This window comes from Periplaneta americana, chromosome 16 (assembly GCF_040183065.1).
Source record: "Periplaneta americana isolate PAMFEO1 chromosome 16, P.americana_PAMFEO1_priV1, whole genome shotgun sequence".
Lineage (NCBI taxonomy): Eukaryota > Metazoa > Arthropoda > Insecta > Blattodea > Blattidae > Periplaneta > Periplaneta americana.
Window position 1 is genome coordinate 44,623,304 of NC_091132.1, and position 12,697 is coordinate 44,636,000.

The window sequence follows — 12,697 nt, forward strand, 5'->3', positions numbered from 1 at the left end:
AAACAAAGTATATGATTATGTCTCGTGACCAGAATATTGTACGAAATGAAAATATAGAAATTGGAAATTTATCTTTTGAAGAGGTGGAGAAGTTCAAATATTTTGGAGCAACAGTAACAAATATAAATGATACTCGGGAGGAAATTAAACACAGAATAAATATGGAAAATGCCAGTTATTATTCGGTTGAGAAGCTTTTATCATCCAGTCTGCTGTCAAAAAATCTGAAAGTTAGAATTTATAAAACAGTTATATTACCGGTTGTTCTGCATGGTTGTGAAACTTGGACTCTCACTTTGAGAGAGGAACACAGGTTAAGGGTGTTTGAGAATAAGGCGCTTAGGAAAATATTTGGGGCTAAGAGGGATGAAGTTACAGGAGAATGGAGAAATTTACACAACACAGAACTGCACGCATTGTAGTCTTCACCTGATATAATTAGGAACATTAAATCCAGACGTTTGAGATGGGCAGGGTATGTAGCACGTATGGGTGAATCCAGAAATACATATAGAGTGTTAGTTGGGAGGCCGGTGGGAAAAAAACCTTTGGGGAGGCCGAGACGTAGATGGGAAGATATTAAAATGGATTTAAGGGAGGTGGGATATGATGGTAGAGACTGGATTAATCTTGCTCAAGATAGGGACCAATGGCGGGCGTATGTGAGGGCGGCAATGAACCTCCGGATTACTTAAAAGCCAGTAAATAATTAATAATAATAATAATAATAATAATAATAATAATGTTAATAATAATAATTTAAAGTTATTCTATGAAAATTTAAACATACGATTATTTCGCATTAAGAAATAATGAGTTTTCTTTTCAAATTGATAAGTTACCGAATTTCATTTTACTATATTTTATGTACTACTCTACATCTTAAACCAGGGGCAGCTCTAAAGTAATGTAAGGAAAAGAGGAGCCTACCATCAAAAATGTTTAGAAGGTATGAACCCGGTTTCAATAACACATATCAAAATTTATATTGTTATACTGATTTAACAATGAATGTAACATGGAAACTATTTCATGAATAGTTCTTAATTTTAACTATTTATTTGATCTATTTGTCGGAATTGGTGTGTTCTTACAACCTTAACAAAACTATTAAAAAGAGAACTATAGGGATTGTGAATTACACTGTAGATCTAGAATTGCTGTATTTAGATCTTTTAAATGTAATATTTCATTGGGAGAGAAGAGAAAGGATTAATTATTTGTAAAATATACTCGTATCTCAGGACTAATTTTACTCAGGTAGATACTCTCGAAGACAGTTGTCAGGAAGATAGTAGATGTAGAAGTTAGAAAACACAACGAAAATATAAATCTCTTTCCCATGCTACAGTTATTAATTCCACAAAAAAATTACGTCAGTGGTTCTTTTCACTCACTACTCGTAAAATATCCTTTTACGAGTAGTGAGTGTTGGCATATGTGAAGCAACCATAAGTATAACTATCGAAAAATTTCTATGTCTATAGCGAGAATGAGATTAAGATGTGTAATGGTTCCAACAATTGAAGAATTGTCGCAAAATGTTACGTTACTTGGAAGTTCTTGCGGTAAGCTCACCTTGGTAATTGAATTCAGTGGTAATTCCCACCCACGCGTTTTCCTTGGCTTTGATTTTCATACCATTTGTTTTCTTGAATTCCAAACTATCTTTATTTTTGGTTACCAATTCCACTAACATAGACTTTTATATATTAGTGAAATTAGATCCTTTATTTCTTTTCACACCATCATTTCCGCGTTTCATTTTCAATAACAAATAATAGTTGCCAAAGAGATCATAATATTGCACTAATTTCCTCTTTGTATAGCGGATGAAACGCGTTCAGTAATGCTTTGGTTCTGACACGACCCCCTAATTCATATTATTCCCAATTTTCGCGAGAGTTCACAAAATGTTCCAAAGCCGACTTTCTCAGGTTTTCTCTCGAGTTTTTTCTTCGTTTCCCGCATCATTTCACTGCACCACTCTTCTTCAACACTCATCATCATAATTTCAATAACAAAATACCCAATACAGTACGGTGTGACGTAATATTACGCGTATTATGACTTAATTACTGATGAGATCAATCTGAGTAGGCGGAATACTCATTTATGGGGATGAAAGAGCGCTGTAACAGGACTTGGATCCTTGAGCCTATATAGTTGAATCAGATGGCACCACATTGCTAAGCTAAGGAGTAGCAAGACACAATAAGATTCGTGATACGTGCTAGCCTTCGGGCCCATCCCGCGTAAAAAATGAGTACTCTACAAGCGACAGAAGTGAAACTTCTTTAGCTGTAAAATATGAAGTAAACTTATTAATGCAATGAGAGACGATAAATCAGAGTTAAATGTATCACTTTTACATTCAGTAGTCTTCAGAATTAAAAACATATAACACTTTCTTTATGATAGTTAAATGAAAGTGGAGCACACAAAATCAAATTTATTTATATAAATTGCTTTTTAAGTATTTGATGAACACTTTTATTCGATTTAAAGTCTTTGTATGAACGGTCGCCAAATGTAGTACATTTCGTACTTGTAGAACGGGACTTCTTAACCTCCCACTCCAGTTCACCTCCACCGGAAGAGAATTTTGACGTCTATAGTGAACTCACTATATCATTAGGTACTGAAATGTAACTTCAGCATTGTCCCTCATTATATCAAACAAAGTGAATGAGCTAGGTAGGTTTGCTGCGGTTACTGTAGAATTGTCTAAGACATAAAACGGCGACCACTGCTTTTTTATGTTGAACTGGTTTAATTCTAAATCACTGATACCTGTTGGATCAGGCATTGCACTTGTTTATTGTTGGCGGTGTAAGAACATTCGTTAAATCGTTGACACTTTGTAACTGAACTGCAGAAGAGAGTTTGAGTATACCTTTTTCCTTACCCTTTACTCTCACACTCGTTTCAGTCTACTGTTTTTTATTTTCAGCTAAATTTCCGGCGGCTCATTTGCACATTTTCTTTCATACATATTCTTGTTCGTTCTTATTTTCTAGTTGAAAGATTCTGAACAATGTAATTTTATTTAGTGATTTCAACTGTATGTCATCCACACAGAAGACGCACTGCTTTCCGGCAGCCCCACTCCTACTAATTTACTTATCAATTTGTGTAAATTGTTGGAAAACCGCAAACATCAACAAGTTTATTCACACGATAACATAGCAACATAATTCCGTAGCAATAACACGAAAAACCTTTTTAAAACGTCGTTTACAGAATTGTGTTTATATTTTGTAAGTTGACAGCCATGAGATCATAGCTGGAGTGACCAATGTTCGAGTAAAATGTCATTTCTTGTATTTCAAATATCTTATTTTATGGATTTCATTAGCTGTATTAGTTCATTTTAATCATGAAATAGTGTTAACAATTACAACTCATAATTTTGAACTTCTTTAGATAAATCTTCTTGTAATTAAAGTCAGTCGCGGACTTACAGATAAGTTCAAAATTACTCATGGCTTGGCATATGACAATGGCGTTGCAATTCAAATAAAAATTTAATTTGCAGGTTTATGTTTAAATTCCACGAAGACATCAATATCTAATCGAGACATCTGTTAATTATTATTGTAAGCAATATATATAGTAACATTTCTTAGATGAAGGCTAGGTGCAACACAATTTCATTGAAGAAATGTTGCTTGTCAAAAGCATGTTATTTTTCAGATTTTATGTGTCAATTTGATGTACTGATATGCAAATTCTTAGATTTTCGACACAGTTTGAAAAAGAGAATGGGATTAGTTGGATAATGCTCAGGAGGTATCACAGAAATTTACGTATTACCTATCGTATAATTTGATAGCAATACTATTTTACTTTAGCTTGATGCAGAGGATAGGATTTTAGTGTCCAAGATATAAGACAAAAAATTACAGAGTTTCGTGTTTTTTGATAATATTGTTTATTACAACACCATCAACACAACAGCAGTACAAGTAACAAGAGAAAAGAATCTTCCAACATAGAAATATTGCACTATAATAAACATAATAATGAGAAAGTAATATTTGGCCAAAATGTGAATGAAGGATGCATTCGGAGAGATATGAATAGTATAATGTAGAAATGCATGTGGAAATAACGAAAGAAAGAAAAACAATGCAGATTATAAAAGTAAAGCGTTCACCATACATTGGCTGCAAAACATGTAACAAGATATATGATTTTTAATGTCTTCGTAGATATGGAGAAAGTGTTTGACATAGCGTGAAGATGCGAGATGGGTTGACATATGATTGTATTTGATGCTACTGAAATGGTTTACTGACAACTGGCCAAGATTTTGATTAGTGATAGCCTCCATATCCATGTCCTAGACTAAGTCCTTGGCCAAGACTGGCGTAACCATGGCCAAGACTAGCGTAACCATGGCCAAGACTGGCGTAACCATGACCAAGGCCTCCTGCGCTGTAACCATGACCAATTGTGCTGCTGTAGCTGAGGGCAGGTGCAGCGTGTGAGTAGCTGGGAGCAGCATATGAGACGAGGGGAGCTGCGTGGGAGTATGTGGGAGCGTAGGAGATGCTGTGAGCGGGAGCCACGCTGTGGACTGGCACTGCAACTTTGACAGGAGTGGCAGGATGAGAGGCGTGTCCTGATTTGGAGACCACAGCGTTGAATCCGTTGTGGTGATCAGCGGTGTAGTGGACGGTGCGGGTGGTGCCGTCGGGTTCAACCAGGCTGTAGTAACCCTCCACCTTGTCTCCAACGCGTTTCTCTGCCTGTTCCTTGATGTCGTGGGTGTGGCCATCATTCACTCCATACTTGAACTCGTAGTTGGCTGGAGCCTGGAATTAATGCCGTTTAAAGATATTATAAAATATGAATTATTAATCAATCAGGAGCAGTCAGTGCCCTTAACTTGTAGTATCATAAACTCAGTTTAGACGATGAAGCCAAAATATAACTCAGTGAAGTCACGGATTCTCAATAAGCGCTAGCTCAATTGAGGCACTACAGACTTCCCCTTAACTCCCCACTTCACATTCCCCGGCAGAGAAGTTATGTATATTGTATCGGACGGATACGAGTAGGCTTGAAGGTAATCGTTACTAAGTGACGGATTGTATCAAGCATGCATTATAGTTTTCGGCACTCGCTGATGACTGAAATTCACCACTGATGTACAGTGCTTTACTGTGTGTTTCTAAAGCGGTGAAATGGAAAGAACATAAGCGGAGGTATCTTTTTTCCTTTTTCCTTCTCCTTTATGTCCAGGGCTGCTCCAGAAGAACTATAGTTGAAATTAGTGCTGTCGATAGATAAAATTATTTAATCGATTATCTATTTGAATTTAATAGATTAATCGAGTTTTGATCGAGTTGAAAAATGTTTTAATATACTGTAATACAAAATTATTGTTAAATTTAACTTGTGTTCGATGATAAGCATAAGTATTAAATGTTGTATATCTGTATATGTTGTATCGTTATATTACAAAATAACTATTTTAATTACTTACTAACATATTTATTATGAGGCTTATAATTTATTGCGTCAATTTCTCCTGGAATTTTTGAGACAAACATAAATAACAAAAAGTGTGAAGACTCGCCTAGTTAATACTGCTTCATCCATGATTTTAAACATGTGAGTGCATTCACATGCTCCGAATTAAGTGTCGCTCTACGTTTAGTAACAATGTTTCCTGCATCACTAAACACGAAAAAATGTTTTTTTCTGTCAAGCACTTCTCCACGATCGTTCAAGTTAAATCCAAACGTTTCACCGAGTTTACTTCTCAAATTCTCATATGACATAATCAAGTTTACATTTTTCACAGACCACAGAAAATTTATTTTTTTTTCTTTATCAAACTAAACACACAATCGTCATATATAAACTCAATACAGAAACTGCAAGCACTTGCAAAAGTACAGCGGTCAAAACAAAAGACTGGCCCCTATTGTAATACGAATAACCAGATTTTAGAAAAAGAAGAAGATAGTTACGCTCTCACTTACACACAGTGCAGACATGGCTATTTTATAAGGGATGAGGGGAACGAATACCACAAAAGTATGTATTTCATATGCTAGGAAGATGAGCTGACAACAAGGTTGAAGTTTTCTTGGAAAACCAGTAAATTAATAAGGGTTTCGCATTGTGTTTCAACTTTCAATAGAGGTAGACTAGGTCACTGTCCTCATATCTCCATCTATTTATGAAGTGTTTGTGCAAAGATTTTCCCTACACTACCTGGTTTACAGTTAGAAAATAACAGTACTATTGTGCTTTTAAGTAAGCAATTTCTGAGAGAGAAATATTGTCGTAATTTTTAGTATGAGTTTGTATTAACAAAATAATAATTAATATCAACTACAACCGATTAATTTTAATCGACCCGATTATTCGATTAAATATTTTTGACCGATTAATCTTACAACAAAATTTGATCGATTAATCGATTAAATTCCATATCTAGTTGAAATATTTGTGTTGTTGAAGTAAAAGAATAATGTTTTGTAGATCTAACTTTGTTTTAATTTAAGTACATCACATAAATCAAACCCTTGATAACCTAACCGATATTGTCGTACGTTTCTGCTGGCTAAATGTTAATGTTCCTGCTTATTGTTTTGCAAAATGTCCAACTACCTATAGTGGAGCATGTAATTGTCAATTTAGCTACTAAATGTCTGTTCGTAGGTGACCTTGTATATAAAATATAATACAGTATATAACCTAACATATTTTCGCAAGAAAACTATTTCCGTATTCATGTATGACGATGTACTGTAGATCGTTTTACAACCTATGCTTTATTTTCTAGCCAGATTTGAAATACGATGAATCTCAATTTTTTTAATGCGGTAGGTTATTTGGAACTTACTAACGAAGACTGAACGTCTTAAAGAGAAAAATAATATTTTTGTAAGTTAAAGGATTCTTTAGTGAATCACAATGTTAGTGGAAATTCTTACAACACCACATTAGTATCCATAGGTAAGTTAAGAGTTAAAGAACAAACCATTATGTTCTTGCAACACAGCGTAAATGAGATTAATCTTTTCTTTCCTAGTTTTATTCTCGTAATAGCAACTCTTTTCAGAAATTAAAATATTTGCAAGTATTTACTTCTTTTTACGTCTTATGGAGGCCTGCTGTTCTATTTTAGAAGTGTCTGAATACTGTAGATACTTCATTTTATTTAGTGTTCTGCCAAAGGCAGGTCTTTCACTTCACACCCAGAATTCTCCAGTCTCTCCTATTTTCTGCTTTCCTTTTCGTTTCCTCATATGATCCATATATCTTAGTGTCGTCTATGATCTTTACCCCAAACTCTTCTCCCGTTCACCATTCCTTCCAGTGCATCCTTCAGTAGGCAGTTTCTTCTCAGTCAGTGACCTAACCAATTCCTTTTCCTCTTCCTGATCAGTTTCAGCATCATTCTTTCTTCACCCATTCTTTCCAACACATTTTTGTCTGTGCACTTCACACGCTCCATTCTTCTCCATATTCACATTTCAAATGCTTCTATTCGCTTCTCTTCACTTCGTCGTAATATTCATGTTTCTGCCCTATACAATGCCACACTCCATACAAATCATTTCACTAGTCTCTTCCTTAGTTCTTTTTCCAGAGGTCCGCATAAAATGTTCTTTTTTGTATTAAAAGCTTCTTTTGCCATTGCTATCCTCCTTTTGACTTCCTCGCAGCAACTCATGTTACTGCTTATAGTATACCCCAAGTATTTGAAGCTGTCCACTTGCTCTAATGCCTTATTTAGAATTCGCAAGTTTATCTTCTGTATTTTTCTTCTTATGACCATGCTCTTCGTCTTATTTGCATTTATCTTCATCCCACACTGCTCACAGCTATCATTTAGCTCCAGTTGCATATCCTTTGGTTTCATTTCCTCTTCTGCTAACAACGCCATATCATCAGCAAATCATATAAGGCTACTTTATTTTTCTTCCTCCCACTATCACTCCACCTATGTTCTAAAAACAGTTCTTCAATAATTACTCCAAGTAAGTGTTGAAGAAGGTAGGTAATAAAAAGAGCATCTTAGTAGCACTCCTCTTCATATTCCACTTCCCTCTGACATTTCTTCTCCTATCCTGACTTTGATTCCTACAGTATTTTCACTTCCAGATATTTGCATTACTTTTCAGAACAAAATTATTATGAAGTTCCAGTAGTATTAACTCTATCTTAACCGAACTCACGTGATGTTCCACCTCAACGGGCGCATGCGCGACAGCCAGTGGTGCATGAGAGTAGCTCACGGTTGGGGCGTGAGCTATCGTTGCCACAGGAGCGTAATGGCTGTCGTATCCGGGATATGCGCAGGCAGCTGCTATAAGTATAGCGAGGACTACAACCTGGAACAACATGCATGTATCAGTTTATACATAGAGGTGTAGGTAACATAGGAGACGAGGTCTTGAAACATATGGATATGGATGAAAAGTGTTATTTTTTGTTCGGGTAATATTGTGTTGTACTTACTCCAATTGAAAGTAAAATCCCTTGTATGCTATAATGTAATGAATGTTTCACGAAGCTTGACCTTGAGCACGCCTCCAGGGCAAAAATCAAGATCCAATAACAATAAGGGTGGATGCAAGATTTTTGCCTGATGTATTTGATATGCATTTGCAAGTGACTCTTCGATCATAAAGTTGCCAGTGTCCTGCATAATTGCTGCGATTCTCAGCATAGTGTAGGGTTCCGACAGTGAATGTCGTTATGGGGGATAAGACATAACAAGAACAGTAATTAAATCCCATAAGATAAGAGCTTCCTACTACGCTTGTTCAATACTTTCAACTCGCGGGCTAATAGAAATGAGACTTTGGTCTGCGATGGTTCTGTTTTAAAATTGGCTTATGCCCAGTTTCTGAAAAGACAGTTAACTGTACATTCAGAGTTATCCATAATTTAACGTGTTTATATGTTTAAAATGAGTTTCCGAAACAACAGTTATCGTCATCTTTACACTTATCTGTGCTTCAACTGGTAACTGTGCCTCAGCCTGTAGTTACCTGGCTGTTAGTTCTGATTCGAACAAATACCGACATGCGACGCTACTGCATTACTGTTTTGTAAACTATAATAACCGATATTAAATAACAATAAAGATCCCAATAAATTGATTTATTATATTGTCTATATAGTTTTAAAAATTTGGCGTTGTATTTACGTAACTTACGGTAAATGTTTTACTTTCCATAACATATTAGGATAATAATGTGCGCTTGTAAACACAATTTTGAACGTCTCAAGTTTAATTTTCGTCATCAACTAAAGATTCTATGCCGTCAGTCGGGGAATATTTTATTCTTGGATGTTCTACCAATGCCAATGGTATTTCGGACTCTGAAAAGTCCATTTGAATGCATGAAAGCATTCATATGGACGAATGTAAAATATTGTGACATGTTTATCAGTATGGTTGACATAGCCACTACAGCTGAATATGGTTGCAGTTTTTAAGCGGAAGTTACATCTAGCCCTCTCTTCACTAGTATTATTTAACTCGATGATCACGCCAAATACCAACAATTATTGCTTTCTTTTTAATCATATTTTGATTGAGATGGAAGTGTACAAGTACACTACCGTTTATAACATGGTTCTTTAATTAAAAATCCTTGCACCTACTTGTACAGAGATCACTGTGTAGGCCTACCTATCAGCCATATTACTGCTGAAAACTTCTGCAAACGAAAGTAAATATAAATAACTAAAAAATCAATAACAAAATACTATTGGAGACGTCTATGAACGATAATAGATACTGAACTTGAAGTTACCTCAGCTGTTAGTTACAAGCGCTGATAAATCTACATTCAACTTTCCGGAAACTCATGAAAGTTATCAGTGCAGTTAAATTTATAAGAACAGTTAAGTAACTGAGAGTTAACTGAGGTGTACCAAAAACCGGACATTATACCTGCATAAATCGAATTCTTTTATTTAAAAAAATCTTTACCATAATTTTTCTATAAACATGCTTCTTGACGAAGTTAGATGACTTTCAAATCTTTCCTGACTTTTGAATAACATTGTATTAGGCCTACAGATGTGTTATTATAATTGAATATAAGAAGCAGTGGCACTCAGTTTTTAACCAAAAAGCAAAAATATATAGTTTTACGTTTTTTTACACAGATAGTTACCTTATACTGTATGTTAGTTCAATATTCTGTGCTATATTTAACCCTCGCCCGACATTTTTGAAGATCTAGCGGTCATTTTAAAATACTACCGACACCTCTTTTAAGTATACCCCATCCACTAAAAATTTCGTTTTCTCAAAATAAAAGGTTCTAGCCCCTTCCATTTGCCCCAATTTACATGAAACTTTGCAATTTTGCTCAGCATACTACAATACAGGAAGTTGTGCCTGGAATTAATTATTCATAGAAAATATTTTATGATATGAATTCTTAACTTAAAAAATAAGAAAATTTTAAAGTAAAAATTATGGTTTTTATGAACATTTTTAACATTAACTAATACTCATATTTTAAAATCAATGCGCTGTTTTCTTAATTATGAGCTGATGTAAGTCCTTCACAGAAAATTCTAAAACATAATAACAATTCTGAAGCCAACCAGGGATATTTTGAATTTACGTATTATTTAACATTATTGAAATAAGTGAAAATTAATATCTAAGGAACTAATGTATGAAACTGGGTGAAATTTGGTACTATTATTTAAATAAGCAGACATAACAAACCCACAGAATTTGAAAGCAATTGTTGAAGAACTTTAGAAGTTTCAAACTCATTTCAAGTGTCCCTTAAAACTGTAATTTTTAAATGTGTACAGTATATTATCTAAACAGAAACTCCCTGCTCATGTGGTCAGTATGGCTTAAGGTGATACACTTGAGATAATACAGAATAACACAAAACAAGACTTCCAGTTATAATCAGACAAAAAAGTAAATTTTTATTCCTTTCCCGGGATTTGAACTTGGGGCCTCTGACTCAGTAACTATAAACAGAAGCTATTAATAAATTAATGTAATTGGTGAACCAGGCTATGAGTCCAGAGCTGCGCTTGTTTACCTTTGTGAAAGCCATGGTGCTAGCTGTGTGTGTCTGCAAGGACGATATCGGTTTGTGATGCCAGGACGGCGGTCCCGAGGCCTTTTATACTGACTGAAGCTCCGCGGTAAGAGGCGGCCACGCCTTCGTCACCTGCCGTAACTTTTATTTCCATAGATCTCGTTGTTTCCCCACACGACTCATAACATGTGACTATTCAAGCGAACCGAAAATGATAACGGCATGTTAGTATTGTGTTTCAGGCAGTAACACAAGCTGGCCAACACTTCGGTTATTGACTTTAAATAATTTCAGCACGCTACTGACGCAGACTGCAAAGGACGTAGGCTAAAATGAAATAATTAACAAATTACCTGGTTTTAATATCGCTCACATAACAATTGAAGGGTTCAGAGCCATAGTGGGCCAGGCGCCATTTATTAAAAACTGAGAAAGCAAGGATTAAAGTTAAGTGAATACCATAGTTTAATGAAGATTGACGTATCATTTAGTTTTAATATGTATACTTTATATTACTTGCTATATTTTCCATTGAATTATAGTAATAACTTCATTTTAATCCTTGTTTTCTACGGTTTTAGTAAATGGCACTTGGCCCACTATTGTTACGAACCTTTCAATTTTACTTCAGGAAAAATGCTTTAACCCTCCTGCTACCAAGGTTTATTATAACTTACTAATACCAAGGGGGATAATACAATTACCCCCATCAAAATCATGTACCAGTCTTTGTTAAGGATTTGGAATAGTAGTCAATGTCAGTGGGACACATCTTTGGAGTCGGATGGGAAAAGCACGTTAAGATGTCAACGTTATTCATTTAGAGGAATTTATTCAAAATTAACTTTTAAATTCGTTGCATGTTGATAAAATGATAAAATTTTCAACCTTAAAAGCAGAGATGCTGTCTACAGAAATTTTTTGGAGTTCACGTTCGAAAAATATAATATCACACCCTTACAGGGTTTACTGCACAATTTTTAAACTTAAGTATGAAATGTTGGCTATTAAAGTATATACATGCAACGGATCTAGTAATGTAGGGATGGTATAGTCCTGATCAGCTTACTTAATACCGTAAGGGTGAAACCTAACCATTTTTTGAACTACTAGTAAATATGCTAGTGGATTATAGTGATTTTCTAGTTCTCAGGTTGAATTTTATTTTACCAACTTCGTTTCAAATTTCGGGTTACTGACAAATATTATAACTGACAGTTATTTTCTGTTATTTTGGCAGCAATGTTTTCGGTTTGCAGTAAAGCAAACTGATGAAAATGCAAATAAGTAAATACATTTTTAGGTTAGGTCTCATGAATCGTAAACTCTTTAGTCAAAGCAACAAATTTCATGTTGCGTGACAAAATAAATTGTAATATTAGATCATACTAATCCTAATTAACAACATAATATGCGAGACGTCCAGGAGGAAAATATACTATTTCATAAATAAATTATTCAATCATTTAGGAAACACCTCGCAACATAAAGATGAGATGTGGTAAATGAGCAAGACATTGTTATTGTTAACACTACCGTATATTATTATTATTATTATTATTATTATTATTATTATTATTATTATTATTATTATTATTATTATTATTATTTCAGTACTTAGCATTGTGATTTTACCC

The 12,697-nt window shown here is 34.7% G+C and overlaps 1 protein-coding gene across 1 annotated transcript; it reads right to left on the minus strand.

Annotated features, from left to right (window-relative positions):
- Window positions 1-3,910: 3,910 nt before the first annotated feature.
- LOC138716173 (cuticle protein 7-like) lies at window positions 3,911-11,165 on the minus strand. The gene is made up of 3 exons (XM_069849013.1): window positions 11,061-11,165; window positions 8,205-8,360; window positions 3,911-4,820 (listed from the first exon to the last, which is right to left on the minus strand). The coding sequence occupies exons 1-3, from the start codon at window positions 11,073-11,075 to the stop codon at window positions 4,320-4,322; spliced, it is 672 nt and encodes a 223-aa protein (XP_069705114.1). The 5' UTR covers window positions 11,076-11,165; the 3' UTR covers window positions 3,911-4,319.
- Between the last annotated feature and the right edge of the window lie 1,532 nt (window positions 11,166-12,697).

Coding starts and splice junctions, on each gene's coding strand:
- LOC138716173 (XM_069849013.1), bottom strand. Junction 4,821..8,204: donor CCGTTGAGGTGGAACATCAC/GTGAGTTCGGTT, acceptor CATTAATTCCAG/GCTCCAGCCAACTACGAGTT.